General features: G+C 39.7%; 1 protein-coding gene and 1 pseudogene across 1 annotated transcript in view; both read right to left on the bottom strand.

The window, feature by feature from the left end:
- C5 (complement component 5) overlaps positions 1 to 27,069 on the bottom strand; it is a 156,512-nt gene that overhangs the window by 33,197 nt on the left and 96,246 nt on the right. Inside the window, exons 23-31 of the mRNA XM_006865724.1 lie at positions 20,716 to 20,805; positions 19,144 to 19,356; positions 18,568 to 18,643; positions 11,348 to 11,507; positions 8,973 to 9,068; positions 7,120 to 7,291; positions 4,774 to 4,979; positions 2,592 to 2,744; positions 1,996 to 2,058 (exon numbers count right to left, since the gene is read on the bottom strand). Of these exons, the coding sequence (XP_006865786.1) occupies positions 1,996 to 2,058; positions 2,592 to 2,744; positions 4,774 to 4,979; positions 7,120 to 7,291; positions 8,973 to 9,068; positions 11,348 to 11,507; positions 18,568 to 18,643; positions 19,144 to 19,356; positions 20,716 to 20,805 (1,229 nt within the window). The remainder of the gene's footprint in view (positions 1 to 1,995; positions 2,059 to 2,591; positions 2,745 to 4,773; positions 4,980 to 7,119; positions 7,292 to 8,972; positions 9,069 to 11,347; positions 11,508 to 18,567; positions 18,644 to 19,143; positions 19,357 to 20,715; positions 20,806 to 27,069) is intronic.
- Positions 15,412 to 16,681, bottom strand: LOC102830988 (annotated as a pseudogene).

Here is a 27,069-nt window from a genome sequence, read left to right as displayed (position 1 = left end):
CCTTATAAATAGTAGCAGACATTGTCAGATATGGTGCCAGAAAATGAGTCCTTCAGGTTGGAAGGCCCTCAAAATATGACTGAAGAAGAGGTGCCTCCTCAAAGTAGAGTTGACCATGATGACATGAATGGAATAAAGTTTTGGGACCTTCATTTGCTGATGGGTCACAACTCAAAATGAGGAGAAACAGCTACCAACATCCATTAACAATTGGAACATGGAATGTATGAAGTATGAATTATGGAAACTGTAAGTTGTCAAAAGTTAAATGAAATGCATAAAGATCAATATCCTCGGCATTAGTGACTTGAAATGGACTGATATTGGTATTTTGAATTTGACAATTATATAATTAATTCCTCACAACTGGACCAATAAATAATATCATGATAAATTGAGACAAGACTGAAGTTGTCAAAGACTTCATTTTGCTTGAATCCACAACCCACATCCACAAAAGCATCAATCAAGAAATCAAATGATGTGTTGCATTAGGCAGATATGCTGTACAAGACCTCTTTAAAGTGTTCAAGAACAAAGATGTCAGTTTGAAGCCTAATGTGCACTTTATTCAAGCTATGGTATTTTTGATTGCCTCATATGCATGTGAAAGTTGGACAGTGAATAAGGAACACTGTAGAAGAATCAATGCATTTGAGTTATGGTGTTGGAGAAGAATATTAAAGGTACCATGAACTCTCAGAAGAACAAACAAATCTGTGTTGAAAGAAGTAAATAAAGACAGAATGCTCCTTAGAAGTCAGAATGGCCAGACTTTGTCTCTCATACTTTGGACATATTATGAGGAGGGACCAGTCCCAGAGAAAGACATCATAGTTGGTACAGTAGAGGGTCATTGAAAAAGAGGAAGATCCCCAAAAATGGATTGGCAGTGACAACAGCAATGGGCTCAACCATAGCATCAGTTGTGAAGATGGCATAGAACTGGTTAGTATTTCCTTGTGTTGTGTATAGGATTGCTGTAAGTCAGAACTGATGCGACGGCACCTAATGTCAACACAGTTGCAACATCAACAACAACACAGGCAGAATATTGACCCAAATTCTGTACTGGCAAGTCTGAGCACCTTACTCTGTAAAACACTCCCCTGGCTGACCTTACAGTCTGTATTTTTACACATAATACTGATTTTTACATATAGCTCTAATTTTACATATAACTTTATAATGATTTTCTTGCAGCTCACACTTAAGCATGACAAACAAATTATAGGTGTGTGTAGGCAGGAGTCTTGGTGTGGCACTGTAGGATAAGCACTGGACTGCTAACCACAAGGTACAGAGTTCAAATTCACCAGCTTTCTTTTCGGAAACTATATAGGATCGCTATGAGTCATAACTGACTTGAAGGCACTTGGCAACAACAACAATATAGGCATGGGTACTACCAGAGGTAGGCATACTGATAACATGTAGAAGTGACAGGAAAGTGAACGACCACCCCAGCCCCATGAAATTATATGAAATGTTCTTGAAGGAATAAATGTATTAAAACTTAAAGCATAATTAAACATAATCAATAGAATGCTTGTTTATATTCAGAAAACACAGTTTAAGAATATATGGACTATATAAACAGTTTAGAAGAATTTGAAAATGTCAACTGGCTAAAATAAACTTTAATCCTTACATATCAATATCCATGATACAGAATAAATGAAATAGGACTAATGTTAGTAACCACAAAAACTTATATGTATATGTATGAGAGGGCTTTTGGAAACCCCCTTGTATATACACACAGATTGTATCTAAATATATACACATATAATATAAAATTATATCTACACATGTAATTCCTACAAACGTAGCTGTCTTCAAAAGGAAATTGGTAGGCCAATTATGAAGATAACTAGAAAGAGTTAGATAAATACATGTTACTTTTGTGATTTTGTGAGTAATTCCTGAGCTTTCTTTTACATTGCCTAGTATAGAGTCATGTAACTCCCAAGCTGTGCTCAGTGAAGCGCTTACATGTACTGTAGCCAAGCCATTGCTATATCCAGTACTGACGACGAGGTCATCGTTGAGAGGCACCTGGAAGGTGGGTAGAAAAACCATGCTTTTTTATCAATTGATAAGGAGGAGGGGCAGGACAATGAAGAGTGTTCTGACACCTACCAGCCTCTTCCCTCAGAGATCTTTTGAGACTAAATGGTTAAAGTATTAAAGATCCTATGCCCATAAAACCAAGACCAAACCTGTTGCCACTGAGTTGATTGTGACTCACAGTGACCCTATAGGAGAGAGTAGAGCTTCCAAGATTGTCACCTTATGGCAGCAGACTGCCAAATCTTTTACAAGGGAATGGCTGCTAGGTTAGAACTACTGACTTTTCAGTTGGCAGCTGAGGTCTTTAATCACTCCACCAACAGGGTTCCTTCATTTTGATATAAATTAGTGCAAACTAAACCCTTGGAAGCCCTATATAGGGTCGCTATGAGGTGGAACCGACTCTATGGCACATAATCACCACTACCACTAATATATGTTTAAGTGGTGAATAAATACATTTGGAAAAAAAGGCTGAATTAGATGATTTAAAAGGTCCCATTCAGTTGTTTACTTACCTCTATTGGCCTCCCAAGGGAATTTTCCTCTGTCATCCTATAATGGTAGATGTCACCTCTGTTCTTGTAAGAAATATTGATATCCATATTCAAGCGAAGTTGTTTCACCAGAAGTGAGTATTCTGTCAGGCCCTCAATGGCATTAATTGTATCCTATCAAAAATCAGCAAGGCCCAAAAACATGTTTAGTTTATCTATACCCTCCCTGTTTACAAATGCCCTTTCTAATGAGAGCATTGACTGAAACTGGGTAAGGGCTCCATGGTGGAGATGGAAGGAAAGGTTCCTCCTTCTTAGTAAGGATGCTAACTCTAGTGGACTACAAGATTAAAGGCACAGGAGTAGGACGTTGGGACTGGAAGTGTGGCCTGCGTGTGAGACTTCAGTGATGTCACTCTGGGCAGGGCTATCATCTCATTGTCTGGTCTCAGCTTATATATTCCCACTGGAAGACCCTCTTCCCTTCATTCTCTACTGTAATGTTCTCCCTTTGTGCTTCACAACATTCATCACAATTTGTAATCATTTTATAGACAGTGAATTGTAGACCTCTTTCAGTGTAAGGTAAGATTCATGGGGGTAGGTAGGAGATCTTTCTTGTTACCTATTATGTTTACAGCACTTTGCATATTACTAGTCAATAAGTATTTGCTGAATGGAAAAAAAAGAATGAACTTCATCTTTCTGAATGACATCTTCCCAACTATAAAATGAGAGTGTGTGACTGGACCAGAGCTGACCAATATGTAGCTAGCCCCTGGCTTGGGTCCTTGGCAGTCAACGCTAACCAATAGGAGCTCTTTCCTGCAAACCCTACAGTTGTACCAAGATGAATTCCATTGGCCTTATCGATTAGATGGTCACCAAAGAGACCCTAAAGTGTCCCTCTGGTTCTAAATTTGATATAAATGTATATATAATATGATGGAATATATATATCATACAATAGAATATAGATATTATATGATGGAATATAGATATTATATGATGGAACATATATATATTATATGATGGAATATAGATGTTATATGATGAAATATAGATATTATACGATAGAATATAGATGTTATATGATGGTATATAGATATTATACGATGGACTATAGATTATATGATGGGATATAGATATTACACAATGGAATATAGAATTATATGATGGAATATAGAAATTATGCGATGGAATATATATATTATACGATGGAATATATATATTATATGATGGAATATATATTATATGATGGAATATATATATATAAGGAGCTCTGGTAGCATAGTGGTTACGAATCGGGCTGCGAACCTCAGGGTCAGCAGTTAGAAACTACCAGCTGTTCCACGGGAGAAAGATGAGACTCTCTGCTCCCGTAAAGATTTACAGCCTCAGAAACCCTGTACAGGGTCGCTATGAGTCGGAACCGATTCCACGGCACATAACAACAACATATATATATATTCCATCATAATTTATACATCCAGAAAACAGGAAAGATATTCACATTTGAGCTAAATTTAAAATATAGATGTGTATTATACAATTGGAGTCCTGGCGTGGTGCTGTGGGTTAATGCGCTGGACTGCAAAGTTGGTTTGAACTGCAAGGTTGGTGGTTCAAGCTCACCTGCCAATCCTTGGAAATCTTATACAGGGTCACTTTGGGTCAGAACTGACTCAACAGCACTTAACAACAACAATTATACAATTACACATAATAGGTGTTATAGGATAAAATACACATAAATAAATTTGCCTTGGTATATAGATGATAGTGAAACAATGATATGTAGTCCTCACTTTTGCTTTACTTATTTTTATGTGGAGTCAACACCTATAACTTTGTCTACATGGCAGCCACTGTTTATTATGTAGAATGTGACATAATTGCTGGAATCTTATAATCACTGAGAATCATAAAACAAGTACTGGGCTAGAGACAGGAAATGTGAGTTCTGGTGTTGGCTCTACCACTAAACCCTGAATGAACCTTCCTGGGCTTTATTCCTTTCTCTGTATAATGAATGAGGTGTCAGTGTAGATAACCTCTAAGGGTCCTTCAAGTCTAAGCATTAATTCCTATGCCTGGTATGTTCATTTGATGGACAAGAACACAGAAGTTAGAATGAGTGTAGAATATGTAGTGTAGGAGATAGTAAAAACATCTACAGATGAACAAGGCAAAGAAATGTTACCTGGGTAGAATAAAAGCCTCCTCCGTACCTCTGTTCTTCAGATAACCACTTGATGATTGGGTTAACGTAATTAATTTCTTTCATGCCCAGGCTGGTGAGTAGAGCATAGGCAGTGGTTTCTACCATATTGGCAGTACTGGTGTCAGGTATAGAACTGTCTTTGGCCTTAAGATCACCTCTCCAAAATCGATAATTGGGTGGATTGCCTGAACATTAACAAATCATATTTGTTAACCTGATTTAAAATGTGTATTTGACATAACAATTCTAATAGGTATATTATAACCTTCAGGTTTCTAGAAATGTTGTGTTTTTTGTAACTTCCTCAGGGTAACCAACACAAAACAAGATTCTCTATACAGTGCTTTTTGCCTTTATTTAAAAAGGTCAACATGGAAAGTCCCTCGAAGTAGAAGCCAAAGTTCCAGGGTTCCCTCTGACCCTTTGAGCACCTTTAGGTGAGTGAGAGACAGGCACCTCTTGCTCTGGGTGGAAGCAGCCCTAACCAGGGTACACGACTGGGTGAGTGGAGCATGGGCTGCATTTCAGCTTCTTTTACTTGCTTGCTTAGCTGCCATGTACATTGTACAACTGTCCACAGTAGATCTGTTGTTGTTGTTAAGTGCCGTCAAGTCGGTTCCGACCCATAGCGATCCTGAACAGGGTTTCTGAGGCTGTTGATCTTTACGGGAGCAGAAAGCCTCATCTTTCTCCCACGGAGCAGCTGATAGTTTCAAACTGCTGACCTTGTGGTTCGCAGCCTGATTTGTAACCACTATGCTACTAGAGTTCCTTACAGTAGCTCTGTAGAGTCCCTGTAATGACTGCTAAGGCCTTGCAAAAGCCCTTCTCAGTTCCTCATCCTTACCTTCCTGACCTCGGTTCTTACCCCTCAGCTTACTCCTTGCCATTCTTGAAGTATTAGGCATACTCCTGCCTCAGGGCATTTGGATGGGCTTTCTCACCTGGAACACTATTTATTCTTCCTGGGCTGGCTTCCTCATTGTCCTCAGGTCTGGACTCAAATACAGTCTTCTTAGTGATAGTTTCCCATCCTATCTAAAATCAGCTCCTCCATCATTTGTCCTAGCTCCCTTTTTCATATCAGTTGCTGCAGAAAGCACTGGCAAGGCTGTAGGATACTCACTGGACTGCGAACCACAAGGTCTGCAGTTCAAACTCACCAGCTGCTCCATGGGAGAGAGGTGAGGCTTTTTGTTCCGGGGGAACCCTATTCACAGGCTATGAGTTAGAACGGACTCAACGTCACCTAACCAGAAATCATTGCAAGCTTATTCTCTATATACTGTGGTTTATTTATTTAACTTATTTGCCTATATCTAATTGAATGTAGGAATCCTGGTGTGGCTCTGTGGGCTAATGCGCCAGACTGCAGAGCTGTTTGAACTGCAAGGTCAGTGGTTTAAGTTCACCAGCTGCTCCTCAGAAACCCTATACAGGGTTGCTATGGGTCGGAACCAACTCGACAGCACTTCATAACAACAACAAAATTGAATGTAAGGTATCCTGGTGTGGTCCTGTGAGATGATGCACTGGACTGAAAGGTCGGTTTGAACCGCAAGGTCAGCAGTTCAAATTCACCAGCCATTCCTTAGAAACCCTATACAGGGTCGCTATGAGTTGAAACTAACTTGATGGCACTTACCAACAATTGAATGTAAGGTTTTTTTTGGGGGGGAGGGGGGCTTATTTTGCTTCTTGACTTAACACCCAAGTTTAGAACAATGTTTGGTATACACAAAGTGCGCAATATATATTCACTGAATAAAGAAATGAACAAATTTTTCCTGAAAAAAAAAATGAATGCACACAGGCAGTTATTCCGACGTATTATGATGCTCTGTTTATAGCAGTCTTGACCTAAGTGCTTCTGGAAGGGAGGTACTGTGCATGCCACCATCCCCTTCCCAAGAAGCGCTGGTAGCTTAGTGGGTTACAAGTTGGGCTGCTAATCACAGGGTCATCAGTTTGAATCTCCCTGCCATCCCACAGGAGAAAGATGCGGCTTTCTGTTCCTGTAAAAGATTTAGAACTTCAAATACCCTTTACAGGGTTGCTATGAGTTGGGATCAACTCAATGGCCCATAAACATCAACCCCTTCTCGAAATTATAAGACAACAACAACAATATGGAGTCTTCATGTGGTACTGTAGGATAAACACTGGACTTCTAACCACAAAGTTGGTGGTTGAAACCCACCAGTGACTCCATGGAAACCCTATACAGGTTTGCTATGAGTTGGAATCAACTCTATGGCACTTAATAACAACAACAATATGTGCTTGGTGATGGCTTGCTCAAAAAATGTATGGATGAAGTCATACCTTTCATGAAAGCTTCCTTCTTCAGGGCATTAAAAATTACACGAAATTGTCTGTGTGCTGAATCTCCCAGGGAAAGAGCATATGCAGCAATGGCCAGTGTGTAGGTGCTTTGGGCTGGGAGGGTATTTTCCAGCAAAAAGGAATCAGCTTTATTAAGAGCTGTGCTGATTTTCTGGAAACAAGAGCAGAAGAAGCTTAAGTTTCCTTGGCAAATACCATCCTACCAGTTGTCACAAACTCCCCATAGATTACACAATCACAGAGTAGCAAGGTGAGTGGGAGGAAGAGGACCAACCTAATGGTAATGGCATCTCACTGAAACACAAGCTTCCAAAGAAAGAGCCAGAGTGTGATCTCTGAAGGGAAAGTGTGATTATCCAAAGAGGGTGAAGCTTTTGTCTCAGCAGTCTCACCTCCCCTTTAGAGGTTTCTCTCCCTTTAATTTCTGCTTCCAACATCACACCTAGCTTCTAGGAAGATAAAACACTGAGCACAGACCAGTTTCCATCACCCACCCTCTGCAAAGCTGAGACAGGCTCACCACATCCAAATGAGCTTTTCTAAAAAATAGCATAAATAGCTGTAAGAAAGTCAAGCTGCCAAAGTACTTTTTGACCCTAAGAACTCCAAGAAAAGCAGTCCTTATTTCTCTGTTCTGAGATATTTAGGAATATTTTTGGATAAGTGACTTAGAAGGAAGCTTCAGGCAAGTATCTCGTCTGGATCCTTCTCTTCCAGCTCTGTGTCTCTCAATCATGTGGTTCTCTAGCCCCCAGGACCTGGTTCTCTTTGACTCGCTTGTCTTCTAAGTATGAACACACAAAAATTGTTTTGTTTTGTGATTCAAGTGCTACAAGTCTCAGTTCTGTTTCTTGGTTTGAAGGACATGTCTAATTACTTCTGATTGGTAAGTAGGAGACCCGGAGGTTTGATGGATGGTTAGTTTCTTGGCTGCCAACTGAAAGGTTCAAGGTGCAAACCTACCAGCTGCTCCATGGGAGAAAAGACCTGGTGACCTACTCCTGAAAAAAATTCAGCCTAGAAAACCCAATTGGAGCAGTTCTACTCTGTTCTATAGTGTCACTATGAGACAAAATGGACTTTACAGAGTGCAACAATGTATTGAACCTCAGCTCAGATGTTTAACTCTTCCCAGATGATGGTTTGTCTCCATTATATTTTGGAATCTTCTATGTTGTAAATTCTCTCCATTCTCCCCTCAGCTCCCAAACAAACAGCACAATGCAGTGAAGCAAACTTGCTAATATATGTCCTCAGTAGTTTCATAATTCAGAGTGACTCAACTATGGAGTAATAGTAACAGACATAGAATAAAACTTAGCAGAGATAAGACAAGGGTGCTGAGAACACTAGACCATTCTCCCACAAATAAGCGTCAGATTTAGTCAACTCTAGTACCAGTTCCGGAGTCCTGGTGTGGAGCTGTAGTATAATACACTGGACCTCAAGGTCAGTTTGAATAGCAGCATCACCGGTTCAAACTCACCATTGTTCCTCAGAACCCTTATACAGGGTCTCTATGAATTGGAACCAACTTGACGGCACTTAACAACAACAACAGTCCATGTAACATGCAACATGCCTGTAACACTGAGCAATTAAATTCACCTTACTTGTAAACCTCAGTTTCCCCAATTATCAATGAGCAGGTTTATCTCTAATTACTATCATAGTTATGAAATCCTTTGATTCTACATCTAGAGTTTTGTTTTGTTTTTTTTTAAAGAAATTTGAAAAGACGGGGGCAAAAAAACTTTGGAAACTAAACACTTTCTGACTAGTACCCCCGGAAGTAGATGATGGGTGTTAGAGAAAGAAAATTTTTTACTTACCACCAGGGGGCATATATCAAAAGCCTTTCTAATTCCAATAACAGTGAAGGCTGTAAGATATAGGGTGTTCTGTTGGATTTCAATAGGCAAGGTACCCTAAAAATAAGCAATGTTAAAAAGCAGAGTGAAACTTTCTTTAAAGTGAAATGACGTGGTTGTATTCTCCTTTCCAAACCTTGTCTCCCACTCTTCCCCTTCACGCACTGCTGTTTCTCAGATGAGCACCCGTAGGTCTTTCTCACTTTTAAGCTTTCATGGGCTCCCTCTCCTAGCCCTACTTCAGACCTCTTCATCCTTTTCAAATCTGCCCCCTTCTTCAAGATCTTTTTAACATGCCGCCTCCTCTATGAAGCAATATTTGGTCTCCAAATATTCTTTTCCTTTTATGGCAATGCTATTGCAAAGCAATGCTTACAAAGCTCTCCACAAAGTGGCCTCTATTTACCTTCCAGCTTCATTTCATGCCACTCACCCCTTAGTTCTCTTGATCCCAGTTCTTTGAATGAACCACACTCTCTCCACTTCAAAATGCCAGACATGCTGTTTGCTCCACTTGGAACACTCTTTCTGCCTCCCCCCATCTGTCTCTCAGAAGCCCCATCAATGCATTTTTCCAGCCCTCACAATCTAGATTAGATCCCCTGCTTTCAATGCAACCATATTTTCCTTTTCTTAACATGCTTCACACATCTGAAATGACCTGCTGCTCAATATTTCACTTCCTGCTAGATTGTAAATTCTACAACTGCATTGACCACACCTGTTTTCCCCCCACCATGTGTCCCTAGCACACACTTAGTGCCTATTCAATAGATACTTACCAGATAACTACATGAACACACACATATGTATCTTTATTAGAGTTGCGAGTGGTAATGCTAACATTTATACCTACCAGTGTGCGAGTTCTTTGTGGTAGGGATACTTACTGTCTAATCCATCGTTGCCCTGCCCACCATGCCCAGAATAGGCCCTTGCATGTACTAGGTGCTTAGTGAATGGTTGTTGAATGGATAGATGGGTGTCTTTAAGAAAAAAAATTATTATTTTATTTCTTGAGCTAGCACCTATATGATGCCTTTTGCCCATATTTGTTATGGGAGTCCTAATCTGCTACTGATGCAACAGAAGACACTACTGATGTGTGTCCTTCATGAGACCCACTTTTAGCAATGGTGGTCACGCGTGCCTGACACGAAAGGGATTTGATTGGGGCTGGCAAAAATTAATAAAATGAAAGATCCTTTTGGATCCTAACGAAGCATTCTAAAGACTAGAAGGACATGGAAATCCTGTAATTACTTTGTAATTAAATCTTGTTACTAGATTCTCCAGTAACTCTTTATTGTACTTTAAAAAGAAATTGACTTCATTCTCTCATACGAACAGGGTATAACAACAACAATCATCTTTCATGAGAACACCGTGTAACTTTGGCCTTTCAGAAGGCTTTCCACAATATGTACTGATTCTATACCAAAAGTGTTATTGTGTACTGTCAGTTCGGGCTCGTAGTGACCCAGTATAGGGTTTCTGAGAGAGGCTTGTAGGTTTGAACTACTGATACTGCAGTTAGCGCAATCAGGAGTCCAGTGCTTATCCTACAGTGCTTATCCTACACTAGGGCCTGTGGAGTCGGTTCTGAATCATAGCAACCCTGTATAGGGTTTTCGAAGCTGTAAATCTTTACAGGAGCAGAAAGTCTTCTCTTTCTCCAGAAGAGTGACTGGTAGTTTCCAACTGCAGACCTTGTAATTAGCAGCTCAACTTGTAATCCACTATGCTACCAGAGCTCCTTGTACCGAGTACAAATTAGTACATTTTACTTATATTCAGATCTCTAGTATTTATCCCCTCTGAACCACAAATGACATTATATGAGATGTCTAAGAGATCCTTCTGGATCTCTAGTAGCGTAGTGGTTATGCATTGGGCTGCTAACCAGTAAGGACAGCAATTCGAATCCATTTGCTGCTTTGCAGCAGAAAGATAATGCTTTCTGCTGCTGTCAAGATTTACAGCCTCAAAAACACTATATAAGGTTGCTATGAGTCACAACCAACTTGGCACACACCACCACTACCAACAAGATAACATTCTATCTGACCTATCTGCACTACACTTTGAACCACAAGGTCGGCAGTTCGAAGCCACCAGTTGCTCTGTGGGAGAAAGATGAAGCTTTCTGCACCAACAAAGATTTTCAAAGCCTCTGAAACCTTATACAGGGTCTTTATGAGTCAGAACTGACTCAATGACACTTAACAACAACAAATATGACAACAACAACTCTTCTTCATCTTCCCCAAATAGGAAGAACTAAATTCAAATGTATAACTAGAACTATCACTGATCTGTACATTTGATTTCCTTACCTGTAATTTTACTGGGTGATACTGGGACTTCTCCTCAAAAGATCCATTTTCTAATTGACATTTCTCAATCAGCCACAATAAAGTATTGCAAATTGAATTTTGGTTCTGATTTATATATTTATTTACTTGCCCAAGTATTCTCAAAGCAAAAGCTGTTAACCTTTAAAACAAAAGTCAAATAAATAAATATTTAGATTGAATCTCTCTTGGATTGTAGTTACAAGGGGCTTTAGTCCATACAAAGTTTATTTTTCAAAAAGAAAGTAACATTTTAAAACATATAATTGCAAAGTAAGTCATTGTCATTTTATAAGAGAAGGAAAATTTGGGGGAAGATCTCTGAAGCGGTCATTCAATAAATGTGTACAGCACATCTACATCGTCTGTGATAAAGACAGCACACAACTAGAAACTGATTCCTAATGGTTAGATCCTAACATCTAAACCTGAAAATAAGAGAGGTGTAACAAACAGCTTCAAGTTGTTAAGGCACAGGCCCTTAATGTGTATGAAATAGATATTTACTGATTCAGTAAACAGGATGAAACATGGAAGAGTAAAATCTAGGAAGCTTGCAAGATTTGTAAAGGTCATCTAATCCAAATCCCTTGTGGATCCATGAATTCTCTTCCCAAGAATACTTGAGAGTATTTATCTGGCTGCTGCTTTAATGATACCACTGCAGGAAACTTGTCTCCATAGAAGGCAGCTTTAATGATCATGATTAGTCAACAAAGGTATTTTGATTTCTATGATTCTCTATGAATATCCTAAAATGAATATTTAAATTTCTATAAATGTCTCTTAGATGTCAAAGAGGACCCAATTCCTAGTCCCCACAGGGAGTCCTGGTGTGGCACTGTGGGCTAATGAGTCAGACTGCAAAGTTGTTTGAACTGCATGGTTGGTAGTTGCTCACCAGCTGCTACTTGGAAACCCTATACAGGGTTGCTATGGGTCGAACTTGACGCGACTGCACTTAACATTTGTTGTTGTTATTAGGTACCATCAAGTCAGTACCGACTCATAGCGACCTTATGTACAACAGAACGAAACACTGCCCAATCCTGAGCCAACCTCACTACTGTTGCCATGCTTGAGTCCATTGATGCTGCCACTTGGCCCAATCCATCTCATTGGGAGTCTTCCTCTTTTTCTCTGACCCTCCATCTTACCAAACATGATATCCTTCTCCAGTGACTGGTCCCTCCTGACAATATGTCTGAAGTATGAGAGACGAAATTTGGTCATCTTGGCCTCCAAGGAGCACTCTGGCTACACTTCTTCCAAAACGAATCTATTGGTTCTTTTGGCAGCACATGGCACTTTCAATATTCTCCTCCAACACCGTAACTCAAAAGCAATAACAACAGTGCCTCTTATACCTCTATCCCTCTCCTGTCCTCTCACCCATTTCAGAGTCCCAAGAACTCATAATCCAGACTTCCTAAGAGATCAGTTCACTTTGCTTTTCCCCTGCTTTCCTCCACTTCACCTCGCTTTCAAAATTCTTTTTATTTTTGTTTTCATTTTTATAAGTTAGTTATTTTCAGAGGAAAAACATTACTATGATTCAAAATTCAAAAGAGGCCAGAGTGGATGGACTGCCAAAATTATTGCCCTGAGGTAATCTTTAAACCTGAAACAAAAAATGTCCCTTGAAATCCTGTTGAAACCAAACAATAATCTAGTACAGTTAGTAAAGAATGTCTGCCTGGAGTGTTGTGCTCTTTTATAGAATGATCTCAATAAGATCAAATTGATAGCAGCAACTCAAAAGGTTAGATGGGAAGCTTAGGGACTGAGAATTTCTATTAATGGAGAAGGAACAATTTGGAAAAGGATATGAGAATGGTTGTACAACTTGAAAAATATAATCAATGTCACAGAATTGTACATGCAAAAATGGTTGAATTGGTATTTTTGCTGTATTTTCAACAACACCAAAAATTAAACAAATTTCTTCTAATCTCAAAGCATAAAAGCGTATATAATAAGAGAAATCTTCTTTCACCCTACAAGGATGCATAAACTCATAAGAGTGAGTGCCCTTGTGGAAGGGGAAACAGGAATAAGATAGAGACTTGCAGCTACAGGGAAACTTCAGCTGTACTGTTTTCTTACTTTAAAAAACAAAAAAAGACTAAGCTAAGATGAAAAATGTCCACAGTTATTAATTTTGGGTTTCGTTAATATGGATAACATTTGTTTGTACTTTTTTTTTTTTTTTGCATCTTCTCTATTTGTTGTTGTTGTGAATTGTGTTGTTGTGAAATGCCATCAAATCAGTTCCGACCCATAGCGACCCTGTCTAGGGTTTCCGATGAGCAACTGGTAAGTTTGAACCGCCAACTTTTAGGTTCAACCGACTTTGCAGATCAGCGCATTAACCCACAGCGCCACACCAGGACTCCTGTTGTTGTTAAGTGCCATCAAATCCTTCCGACTCATAGCGACCCTATATAGGGTTTCCAATGAGCAGCTGGTGGGTTTGAAATACCAACCTTGCGGTTTGCAGTGCAGTGCCTATCCTACAGCACCACACCAGGAACCCCATTTTCCCCACAGTTCTCAAAAAAATTTAAGTCTATTTATGTGCTGGCCATTTCCTTTTGTTGTTGTTGTTAGGTTCCATCGAGTCTGTACCGACTCATAGTGACCCTATGCACTACAGAATGAAACACTGCCTGGTCCTGGGCCATCCTCCCTATTGTTGCCACACTTGAATCCATTGATGCTGCCACTTTGCCAATCCATCTCGCTGGGGTCTTCCTCTTTTTCTCTGACCCTCCACTTTGCCAAACATGATATCCTTCTCCAGTTACTGGTTCCTCCTGACAGTATGTCCAAAGTATGAGAGACAAAGTTTGCCTATCCTGGCCTCCAAGGAGCACTCTGGCTGTACTTCGTCCAACACAGATCTGTTGGTTCTTTTGGCAGCCCATAGTACTTTCAATATTCTCCTCCAAAACCATAACTCAAATGCATCAATTCTTCTATGGTCTTTCTTATTCACTGTCCAGCTTTCAGATGCATATAATGTTACTGAAAATACCATGGCTTGGGTCAGGCACACCTTAGTCCTGAAGCTGATATCTTTGCTCTTCAACGCTTTAAAAAGGTCGTGTGCAACAGATTTGCCTAATGCAATATGTCATTTGATTTCTTGACTGTTGCTTCCATGAGTGTTGATGGTTGATCCAATAAGAATGAAGTCCTTGACAACTTCAATCTTTTCTCTGTTGATAAGAATGTTGTTTATTGGTCCAGTGGTGAGGATTTTTGTTTTCTTTACATTGCGATGTAATCCATGCTGAAGGCTGTGCTCTTTGATCTTCATCAGTAAATATTTTAAGTCTTCTTCACTTTCAGCAAGCAAGGTTGTATCATCTGCATATCGCAAGTTGTTAATGAGTCTTCCTCCAATCCTGATACCACGTTTTTCTTCATATAAACTAGCTTCTCGGATTCTTTGCAGAGCATACAGGTTGAATAAGTATGGTGAAAGAATACAACCCTGTTGTACACCTTTCTTAATTTTAAACCATTCTGTGTTCCCATGTTCTGTTTGAACACCTGCCTCTTTGTTCATGTACAGATTCCTCACGAGCACATTGAAGTGTTCCAGAATACTCATCCTTTGCAATGTTGTCCATAGTTTTTCATTATCCATGCAATCAAAAACCTTTGCATAGTCAATAAAGTACAGGTAAACATCTTTCTGGTATTCTCTGCTTTCAACCAAGATCCATTGGACATCAGCAGTTTTCTTTTGTGTATATCTCAAGGGATTTGCCAAATTGGATCTAGAAGAGTACTCAAGTATTTTTATGTTTCTGATTGAACACAATCCACTCAGTGTTTCCCCCAAACTCTTTTTTTTGTGTGTGGGTGTCTGTTAATTTAAACTGGTATTCAGAGGGCCGTACTATGGAGTTCAAACTGAATACTGGGTGCTCTGGGGCTGAGCAGGGCTGTGATGTCCAGGTATCAGAAGGTAGAAGGGATCAGCTGAGCAGCCAGAACAGCAGGACCTGGCTGAGCAGGAGAGGACAGGCCAGGACCTAGTGGATCTCAGCCCTACTTAGTGGCCTCAGCATTGAATTCTGCCACCTTCTCATTGGGGTTGCCCTGGGCAGGGTCAAACCACATTTGCATGAAGCAGCCACTCCCATGGTTGTAGTTGCTGGTCTTGTAGGAGACTCCAGATTTCATTGCACATGGCAGCAGGTGTGGGGAAGTAAAAATCAAAGCACCTGCAAGTAGTTCCTACTGGGCACTGGTTGTGTCCTGAGGTCCAATTCCAGCCCTTGTGCCATTTGGTCTTGGGTACGGCAGTCCTCCCACCAGTGCTGACAATCCTCTTTGCACAGGGGCACATCCAGGATCCACTGTTTGCACCAGCTCTGGTCCACCTGTTGGATCCAGGGCCCCAAGTTGGGGGAGTACTTGTGAAAGCAGGTGTCCTGGATGAAGTGCCGCTTGCACTCAGCATGCATCTTTCCATAGTGGTCCCAGTTGAATCTGTACAGATACAAAACATCCTTGTGGGCTTCCTGGCTGATGTTCATGGAGCAGCAGGAATTCTTCCAAGGGCTGCACTTGTCACCTCAGTGCCTCCACTACCCTCGGGGCTTCAGCGTCTTGCCTGGGCTTCTTCGCTATACCAGTGCCTGAGCAGAACTGTCTTTCCCCCAAACTCTTAAAGGACTCTGAGAAGCTATCATTTTCGTTCCTTTTTGTGGCAGAGAAGGGATTCTGTTTTCCAGACATTTATCCTCAGAGAAGGGATTCTGTTTCCCAGACATTTCTCCTCAGTTTCTATTGTGGCAGTTTCTTGTCTGCATCCACACCCACCCCTTCCCTGCATCCTGATTGTTATACTCTGGTTGGCATGCTCCAGGGTTCTATGTGTCTTTTAAAATGTGCCACCCATACATGAACACAGATGATAGACCTACTTCTAAGGAACAATCTGGGGACTCGTTGACTGGTGGGATAGAATGCCAAAGGAAAGGGCGAAGCAATAAACTAAGTAACAAGTTTGACTTGGTCAAAAGGGAACTAAGGGGAGAGTATTGCTGGCACTGATTAAGGGAAAAGAGGAGAATTCTCTTAGAGGAAGAAAAGAAGGCTTTTGACCCAGATTGTGACTGGAAAGTCTTTGGCTCCCAGATACTTGGAAGTATAGATCTGGAGCTTAGGAAAAAAGTTAGGGCTTGAGACGTGAACTAGGGAGTCATCAGCATAGAAGTCATAAGCAAAGGTAAGATTGCACAAGGTGAGATTACAGAAAGTAAGAGGGCCTGGTAACTCTCCAAAGTTGAAGGACATAATCGAAACTTAAGTTATCTTAGGTTGCAAATTCTTTTAATGTGTTTCCTGTAGGGAAGTCCACAAAACACCTGACACACTGTGTTTTTTGGTTAAGTATTTTGTCAAAAGCTAGATAGTTGGGTGTGTATGTTTTTAATAGACTGCCTTATGGACTTTTAGTTAATTTATTCTGTATCCTTCAAGTCATCAGAATTAGAAAACTTATTATGTAGACTTTAACCAACCAAAGGGTATACACTACAAGCCTGCCCGCCCCATCATCAGCACACAGCCTCTCTCCCTCTCTATGTGTAAAGTCCCCAGCTGTTCCATTTCTCCATGTCATCGTCTCTGCTTCCATCTCAGGCATCACTGCTTCTCTGGGTAGTGTCCCGTTCTCCAACTCTTCTCCCTTGATGGTCCCAGGGACCTCTGCTCCTAGACTGAAAAGTTAATCACTCCCTTCCTTGCTACAAAATGTCTACCTTTACATTTCCAACCCTCACAAGCAGTCCTGATAACAATTATTCACTATTGTATCACAAGAGACCTATCCGCATTTCATTTCATCAGCCCCGCCTAGACAGATTGGATACTACTCAGTGGAGATTCTACCTCCTTCACACCCTCTGGATCTAGGTTCCCTCTTGAAAGCTTGTAAGCCAGTCACTTCTTGCCTTTGTATCCCACCCCCCCGACCCCCCATTTTGGGTAGCCAACATCCAAGTTGCCAATTCCTGTCTATACTGTGTATGGAGGGGGTGGGAATGATCCTTGCTGTAAAGAGTTGTTCCCTCTTTTGAGCTACTGCATCCATAGGTGTAGATCAAGTTCATCAAATTGTATCAGATTACTCTTTTTTTCCTCTTCTTTCTTCTTCTAGTTGAGCTCTGATCATCCAGTCATTGAAGCCAGGTCAAGTGGGTATGATCTGCAAGTGTGAGTGTTCTTGTGCATATGCCCTCTCTTCTTATCAGCTGGACACTTCACTCTCCACTCTAGTCCTCTGTGGCTATGTCACTGACTCTGGGCCCAAGAGTCCCCAGGTCTTGCCACACTGCTGGCCAACTAGGTCTCCACTAGGTTCACAGGAGTCTATTGAATGATGTAGGGCTTAGCTTGCAGCTTCATTGCTGTTTTTCCCTCACTTCCCCTTATCGATGATGAATGTGGTCACCAATCAGAGCATGTATTCCCATTGAGTCTTAGTCTTGGAAGGAGGTTTGCACTGAGGGGACCTGACTACTTGCCTTGATGTCTCCTGGGCAAGCAACTTGCTTGTTCTTGTAGTAACAGTCAGTCTGCCTATATTGTTTTGTATTTTCCCATAGGTCTTTCTTTCAAGAAGTATCTTCTATTCTTCTAGCCACTCGAGGCTGGTCTGCTTGTCCTTTCAAGTGGAAATTTCCCATCTCTGAAGATGCTGGATGTGGTTCAGGCTTCCATCTATAGTCTTATGTATTGCAGAGGCTTCGCAGGAAGCCTCCTTCACTGGGCACACCTGAAGGTTTTGAATGTCATGATCCAACTTAGTTTTCAACAGGGTCACTTTGGGTGCTGTGCTGAGTATAGACTAAAGAGGAACAAGTATAGGCAGAAGCAGAAAGACCAGAGGAGGCAATCGCAATAATCCAGGTGACAGATGATAGTGCATTAGACCAAGATTATTATGGTAATGGTTGGTGAGAAGTCACCACATCTGGGATATATTTTGAGTATACAGGCAAAAATATTTGCCAAATCAGATGAGATTTGAAAGAGTGAAGGATGACTAGGCTTTTCGTCTGCGTAACTGGAGGACTAGAGCTTCCATATTGTTGTTATTCTATAGTTAATTTTAATAATTAGTAGATCTCTAGATAACAACTACTATATGAAAATACAAGTCACAATCTTCCACTTACCAAGTGCTAGAGTTTGCACCCTTCCACATGCTGTAAGAATAGTCAGGGTTTCTGTATGACATGATGCTCATCATCCCTAGGAGACACCAGAAAAAGAACACAGAGCTTCACTGACCTCTGTCTCTACTTAAAGAACTCTTCATTTGCCCTTGGAAACAGTAAACTTCTTTTGGTGTTGGGTAGTTCTGTGTGGCCAATATTGCTCTGCGACCAACATTGAGCATCTCAAAGGAATTTCATGAATGTTTTCAATTGGAAATTAATCAAGTAGAACATTCTGGTCTCGTTCAAGAAGGAAGGAAGTACACTGTAAAGTTTGGAATGCAGGTGTCTTGTCTCTTATCCAGGCATTTTGATTACGTTAAGTCAAAATGCTACACAAGAAGTGTTTATATAGTAGAGGCCACCTTATGAGATATATATCTATATATGTGTGGGTTTTTTTTTTTTTTTTGCTAAAATGCTTTTTCAATTAAGCCTTAATATAATCCATAACAGCATAATTATAGATTTTGTTCAAACATAAGTTAAAACTCACTATAATTTCACGTAAAATATGTGAGATAAATGTTTTACCTTCTTTTAATTTCTTCTTCAGCTTTTGTTTTTCACTATGTGGGTTAAGATAAAAAGTATCCCAATTATTTCCTGCCTCCAGATAGTGAAAGACGTAGAATACTGGGACAATGCTCATCAACTCTGCCTCTGCATTTCCCTTCGGAAGATGGGTTAGGATGTTGATGCCTTCCTGACTCAGAACTGTAGACATGACCTCACCTATAAGTTGTCCTGTAACAAAAAGGAATCAGAGTAGTCACAACCACTTTCCATTAATTTTTAACTGAGGCACATGATCTTCTCAAGAGAGGATCATACCTATCTATAGTCTCCCATTCTTATTTAGGGTTGAATTACTTCTCAGAACTGGGACGAGAGAAAAAGAACTAGTTAGGAACATAGATTTAAAAGAAACACCAAAGGAAAGCTTTAAGATATCTGTGCACTATGGTGATAAGATTGAGTAATACAGTAGACAGATTGCTGCATAAAGCATTTGACAAATTGGTTGTCATTCAACTTGATAGCTGTGTTGTTGTGTTGTTAGGTGCCATCAAGTCAGTTCTGACTCATAGCAACCCTGTATAAGGTTTCCAAGGAGCAGCTTGTGAGTCTGAACCGCCAACTTTGCAGTTCAAACAAACCTTGCAGTACAGTGCTTATCCTACAGCGCCACACCAGGACAAACTGTAAAATACATTAATGTCTCTCTTGCATAAAGCAAAGCAGAGCCAGAACTAGAAATGCTGTAATAACTCAGACGTTAACTTGTAATATGACTCTGCAATGACTCTGACTTTACCTTGTGTAATACTTGGCAAATTACTTTCTTGTATATCCATGACATGATTAAAAAGTCATCCTATAACACTAACATTCTGTAATTCCAAGGTTTTATCAAAAGTAAAATGCAGTTAGCATATTCCAGCATTTTGATGATATGTTATTGAATTGTAAAAGTCAGAGATGAAGGAAAACCTGCCAAAGATAACAGTATTGTAACTATACTCCAGAGAGAGAGAGAGACCTCTTTGGAACTGGTATTTAAGCACAGTAGTTCTGCTTGCTTGGGGCTGTTGATAGGTCATAAAGCCTTTTCTGGAGTAGGACTGGCCACTAAGACCATGGAATGTTCTTTAAATCTAGGAGCAGCAGTATCATCCATTTTAGAAGTCTTTGGACCAATGGAAGACACCATTTTCCATCATGGGAGAACAAATCTCCATTTAAACCAGGCTAGTGAAGTCCTGTAATGGTGCTGTAAGATAAACTGTAGACTGCTAACTACAAGGTCAGGGGTTCAAACCTATCCACTGCTCCTTTTTGTATGCTACTGAGCAGGGAGGACTCCTGGTGTGGTGTTGTAGAAACAGCTCTGGACTGCTAACCACAAGGCTGGTGGTTCAAACCCACCAGCCACTCCTTAGAAACCGTATATAAGATTTCTATGAATCAGAACTGACTCGAAAGCATTTAATAGCAACACTGAGCAGGGAAGCAGAAAAATAGAATCATCATGAGTCTATTAGATGTTTTTTTTTTTTTTGAAGCAGAGAGTGAAGTGTCCAATACAAATGTTATTAGTTTTACCTTTTACACTCACAATCCTTTTGACTCTTGTTTTGGGAACCAGATCTAATGGCATCCTGTAGGGGAATACTTTTCGTCTGCTAACGGCACCTGAAATTAAAAATTTCACTGGATTTATACAGAATTTTAAGAGAAAGACTATATAGTTTACAGAGTATTTATAATGTACCTATTTTCAAAGAATATTTTTTAAATAAACGACTTTTTAGTAATGCTATTAAACTTTAAAAAGAAAGCTGAGAAAGAAAGAAATACGTAATTTTAAAAAGAAAGTTTGATGAGTTTTATCAAACCCTAGACTTGTATTGTTGTTGTTGTTGTTAAGTGCCGTTGAGTCGGTTCCGACCCATAGCGACCCTGTACAGGGTTTCCGAGGGTGTAAATCTTTACGGGAGTAGAAAGCCTCATCTTTCTCCCGCGGAGCGGCTGGTAGTTTTGAACCGCTGACCTTAAGGTTCACAGCCCGATTCGTAACCACTACGCTACCAGAGCTCCTAGACTTGTATAGCCTTTTTAAATAAAGCATTAAATTTGGCTATAAGCTTCATGGTCAAGAACAGGAATAAATAAGTTATATATTTGTTTAACCAGTAAAAGTAAATGGCACATGCTCTTTTATCCAAGAGAGAAAATTTTTCTTGAAGTGGAAATTTAAAAATAATTAACATGTAGTTCTTTCTTCTTTCAATTTTTATTAGCGGTGTGTACCTTTCTACCACTATTGTTCCCCTTACAGAACAGTCTATTGTTTGGCTAAAATTGAGCCATGAGGGTAAGTCCATTTCCAGACCTTAAGGGTCGCTAAGGGTTACAGTTTCCGTGTTCTACCAGTCTTTATCAGACAAGTAAGCCTGGTCTTTTATACAATTTTGAGTTTTGATCCACGTTTTTCTCCCACTCTATCCGGGACCTTCTCATGTGATCCCTTTCAGAGCAGTTGGTAGTGGACACCATCTAGTGCTTCTGGTCTCAGGGTCACGGAAGCTGATGTCTGAGTGGTCCCTTAGTTCTTTGGACTAATTGTTTCCATGTGTCTACAATTTTCAAATTTTCATCACTTTTCTTTCCTCCGGGCAGGTAGAGAACAATAGTTACATCTTAATTGGCTGCTCAGAAGCTTTTAAAACGTCAGTTTCTACTCACCAAAGTAGAATGTAGAACATTGTCTCTGTGGACTATGTGATGCCAATTGTTCTTGGTGTTCTCCGAGCTATGGGCCTAAGTCCTCAGGTCTAGTCCGGTGATTCATTGCCTCAAGGAGTTTAGTTATGTCTAAGAAGTTTTCATAAATTTGTCCCCTGTATGCTCAACCACATTCAGGGATATTTTTGCAGCAAAGGTAAATACCATGTACAAATATCCTATGTATATTCCTGTGTATATTTCCACTCTCCCTCCACACCCATTTAGCCTGCATATCTATCCAAGCATCTACTTATAGATTCCCCATTGTTATAGGACTCTGTATATAACAGTATTTTCCTCTGTTGCCTTTTAACTCTTGCACTCCTCCCAGGGTCTTCCCCTGCTTCCATTATTTTTGGCTGACCTCTCTCTTAACTGTATATTGCCTTCCCTTTCACCCAAGTTAACACATTATCCTCTAGCCAGTATTTCTCCTCCCTGCCCCTCCCACCCCTGGTAACCATCAAGCAATGTTTGTTTTAGTGTGAAAACCTTCTCTTGACTTTTTACAATGTGATCTCCTACAATATTTGTCCTTTTGTGACTAATTGCACTCAGCATAATGTCAGGTTCATCCATGTTATTAGGTGTTCCACAGATTCATCATTGTTAACTTTGCATAGTATTACATTGTGTGTATGTACCATAGTTCATCTGTTCTTCCATTGATGGGCATTTAGGTTGTTTCCATTTTTTGCTATTGTGAATAGTGCTACACTGAACATGAGTGTGCATATATTTATTTGTGTTGTGGCTCTTATTTGTCTAGGATATATATTAAATAGAAGGATTGCTGGGTCATATGGTATTTCTATTTCTAACTTTTTAATGAAGGATCATATTGTTGTCTACAGTGGTTGCACCATTTTGCAGCACCGCCAACAGTGTATAAAGGCTACAGTTTTTCTACAGCATCATATTTGTTGGTTTCCGGTTTTTAGAACTTTGCTTTTAATTCTGGGGTGAAATGATGTGTCACTGTTGTTTTGACTTACATCTCCCCACAAGAATTGATACATTTGAATTCTGGTGTTGGAGAAGAAAACTAAAAGCTCCATGGGCTGCCAGAAAAACAAACATATCTGTCTTGGGAAAAGTGTAGCCATGATGTGCCTTACAAGCAGGATGGTGAGACATGTTATCAGGAGGGACGAGTCCCTGGAGAAGGACATCATGCTTGGTAAAGTAGAGGGCCAGTGAAAAAGAGCAAGACCCCCAATGAGATGGATTGGCACAGTGGCAGCAACAATGGGCTCAAATTTAACAATTACGAGGATAGCGCAAGACTGTGCAGTGTTTCATTTTGTTGACTAATTGTTTCCATGTGTCTTCACATGGATTTTCTTAACATGCAGCTCTTTGTTGTCAGCTGCCAGAGTGTATGGGGTTGCTATGAGTTGGAACTGACTGGATGGCACCTAACAACAACAGATGGCTAATGATTGTATTTCTTCATATGTTTGTTGCCAGTCTGAATGAATTTTTCATTTAAGTGTCTAGACGCTCATGCCTTCTGCCATTTTCTTTTTGAGATATTGAAGTTTTCTATAAATTTTAGACATCAGCCCCTTGTTCAATATATCATTGCCAAAAATTATTTTCTCTGTCTGTGGGTTGTCTTTTTAACCAGTTGGTGAAATATTTTTATAATATTTTATAATTCTATAATCATGTAAGTGTCTAATTTTCAGGAGGTACCAGCCACCACCACCAGTTATCGTGTTTGTTTTCTGCTGTTTGTGTGTTTTCAATGATGTCTGATAGCATATTTTTGCCATGTAGTAGCGCCCCTAAGTCTGTCCCTGGTTTTTTTTTGTGTTTTTTTTTTTTTTTTTCATTGATGATCTAGATAGCCCTAGTATTTACATTTAGGTCTTTGACCCACCTTGAGTTTGTTTTTGTATATGGTGTGAGATATGGGTCCTGTTTCTTTTTTTTTTCCTGCAAAATGATATCCAATTTTGCCAGCACCATTTGTTAAAGAGGACTCCTGGTATGGCACTGTGGGTTACTGCACTGGACAGCGAAGTTGGTTTGGCCCATAAGGTCGCTGTCAGTTCAAGCTCACCCATTGCTCCTTGGAAACACTATACAGGGTTGCTATGGGTCAGAACCGACTCGATGGCACTTAAGGACAACAACAACATTTGTTAAAGCAACAATTTTCTTCCCTATTTAATACATTTTGATCCTTTGTCAAAGATCAGCTGTCCATACGTAGATGAATTTACTTCTGGGTTCTCAATTCTGTACCACTGGACTGTATATTGGTTATACTAATATCAAGCAGTTTTGACTACCATGGTTTTGAGATCGGAAAGTATGAGGTCTCCTACTTTATTTTTCTTTAGCTTTGCTTATCCAGGGTCTTTTTCCTTTCTATATAAAGTTAGTGATTAGTTTTTATATCTCTTTAAAGAGTGATGTTGGAATCTAGGTAAGGATTGCATTATATCTGTAGATTGCTTTGGGTAATATTGACATTTTCAGTGTTAAGTCTTCCTATCTATGAGCATGGTATAGTTCTTCCATTTATGTAGGCCCTTTTGGTTTCTTGTAGTAGCATTTTGTAGTTTTCTTTGTATAAGTCATTTGTTTCTGTAAGAAGCCCTGGTCTAGGTGTTGGGCTGCTAATTGCAAGGTCACTCTGCAGGAGAAAGATAAGGCTGTCTGCTCCTATAGAGATTTACAATTTTGGAAACCTTATATAGGGTCACTATGAGTTGGAATCAACTCAATGGCATTAGATTTGGTTTGGATTGTTTCTCTGGTTAGATTTAGTCCTAAGTATTTCATCTTTGGGTGACTATTGTGAATAGTATTGTTTTCTTTATTTCCTTTTCAAAGTTCTACTTTTTAGTGTAAAGGAATCTGACTGATTTTTGTATGTTGTTCTTTTAATTAGTTACAATCCTTGTCCTGCTGAGTCTTTGGGATTTTCTTAACATGCAGCTCTTTGTTGTTAGCTGCCAGAGTTATCACCTGACTGATAATCAACCTGTGACTCATAGCGACCCCATGTTTTACAGAGTAGAACACAGGGTCTTCTCGGCTGTTATCTTTAGGAAACAGTTACCCAGGCCTTTATTCTGTGGGTTCAAACTGCTACAATTTGTTAGTAGCTGACTGCAAACCACTTGTGCCAGTCCACCTCCTGGAACTCTTTAGTCAGGGATAGATGAAGATTAACTGCCTTGGGAAGCATGCCCTAAATTTCTTTCCTCTTTCTCCTGCCAGTATAATTTAGACAATTTTTCCTTTGTGTTCACAACAACAGAACTTTTGCACACCTCTATCAGAGCATTTTTCTATCGACATCATGGACTTGCTTAATTAAAAATGATAACATTTATCATTTTATTAACAGAGTAACATGCATGCTGCTACGTACTTTAAATGTATTATTACAGTGGTTCCTTACAACAGGTTTAGGTGCTAGGACTATTATTATTATCATTTTATTATTACAAATAGGGAACTGAGGCCTAGAAAGTAATTTGCTCAAAGTCACAGAGCTAGTAACGATGGAGTTGCAATCTGAACTCGGGAAGTTTTACCATAGAGTTCATAGTAGTAACCACAAAGAGAGCCTAATACTCATCATGGTGCTAAGTAAGCTTTTTGAAGGCAAGGCTCATCTCTTATTAAACATTGTATTCCCAGCACTTAACACAATCCTTGGCACATGGTATTTGCTAAAAAAAATAAAAAATAAAAAATGATACATTGCATTGTAATTGACAAACAATATGGCTATGTAGAGAAGATGAAGGAATGTTTCTCATGTAACTTATTTTTTCATTATCTCTTGATGAATGACAAGGATATAATATAAAATAAAATTCAGTAAAGCCATATAAGAGATTTGTTTGTGGTTGTCGTTGTTAAGTGCTGTTGAGTTGGTTCTGACTCATATTATATGGTTGAAATTATATATAGAATTCAGAATGAGCTTGCCAGTACTACTCATGGGGAACTAGGCAAGACACTCTTCCATGCCTCAGTCTGCTCTTGAGTTAAATGGAGGTAATATTTTCCTCAAAATGGTTTTGTGAGGTTAAAGATAATATATAGATAAAGAGCTTGGCATACAGTTCTTGTTCAACATTGGTATTAAACACGAGTGTTAAGTTATAATGTTGTTGCTTTTGTTAAGTGCTGTCTCATTGGTTCCAACTCTTAGCAACCTTTGTATAGGGTTTCCAAGTAGAGTATTGAGTTTAAAATGTAAGAAATGGGACAAGCTCTAGAGCACAACATTATCTCCCTACTCAAAGATATGTATCAAAAACGTCCAGTGGGTGCATTTGGAGGAGAGGGACTAGGAGTGGGGATCATGGATGATAAGGGAAACTGTAACAAGAAAAGGGCCTGCCTAGATCAGTGAGGAGGGTGTGCCAGGGACTGGGGGACAAGGAGCTTGTTATGTGTCTGTATCTGAGTAATGAAAAGAGTTGGCAGTGGGGAGGGAGGTGGTGGTGGTAATGGTGGAGGTGGAGGTGAAGAACTAGCTTATCAGGGAAAGAAAGCAGAGACTGAAGACTAGAGTGTGATTTGGGTATTGAGTCTCTGTGTTTAGTCTCCTTTTAAACTGGGTTACATAATTTCAATTACTGCTTTATAGTTTGTTCTGATGCTTGATTCTTTCTTAAGGACTAGATTTCCTTAAACATTGTTGTCCTTCAAAATGCATCGTAGCTTGTTGTTGTTTTTAACAGAATTCAATAAAGTATCATACTGGTATAGCAATTGGAAGTGGTTAATAAACTCTCTGAAATCACTTAGGAAGAATTGTGATTTTTTGCCCCACATAAAAATATATTCCCATCTTGAGGTGCTGGTGTTCACACGTATGATGACTAAGACAGCTGTTTTGGAAAGCTGTTGGCAATGATAGTAGTAGGGGAGGCACCCATGATGAAATGGAAGAGAAGCCAAAGGACACAATGGTTGTTGGGGGCTGTAAGTTACACCATGAGGCCAAAGAAAAAGCCCCACACTTTTAATATCTCTATCCATAAACCATTCACTATGGATAGCCTGAGAGGAGGTCTGTGTGAAATTACAATTAGACAAAGAAATTAACATGTGGATTTTTTTGTTGCTGTTACTCTGCTAAAAATATCTTTATTCAGTTTATGCTACCCAACTGATTTTAAATGTCTTTTA

The sequence above is a fragment of the Chrysochloris asiatica genome, unplaced genomic scaffold (assembly GCF_000296735.1).
Source record: "Chrysochloris asiatica unplaced genomic scaffold, ChrAsi1.0 scaffold00081, whole genome shotgun sequence".
In the NCBI taxonomy this organism is placed as follows: Eukaryota; Metazoa; Chordata; class Mammalia; order Afrosoricida; family Chrysochloridae; genus Chrysochloris; species Chrysochloris asiatica.
Note: the sequence above shows the minus strand (reverse complement) of the source record. Positions and strands in the feature narration are given on the sequence as shown.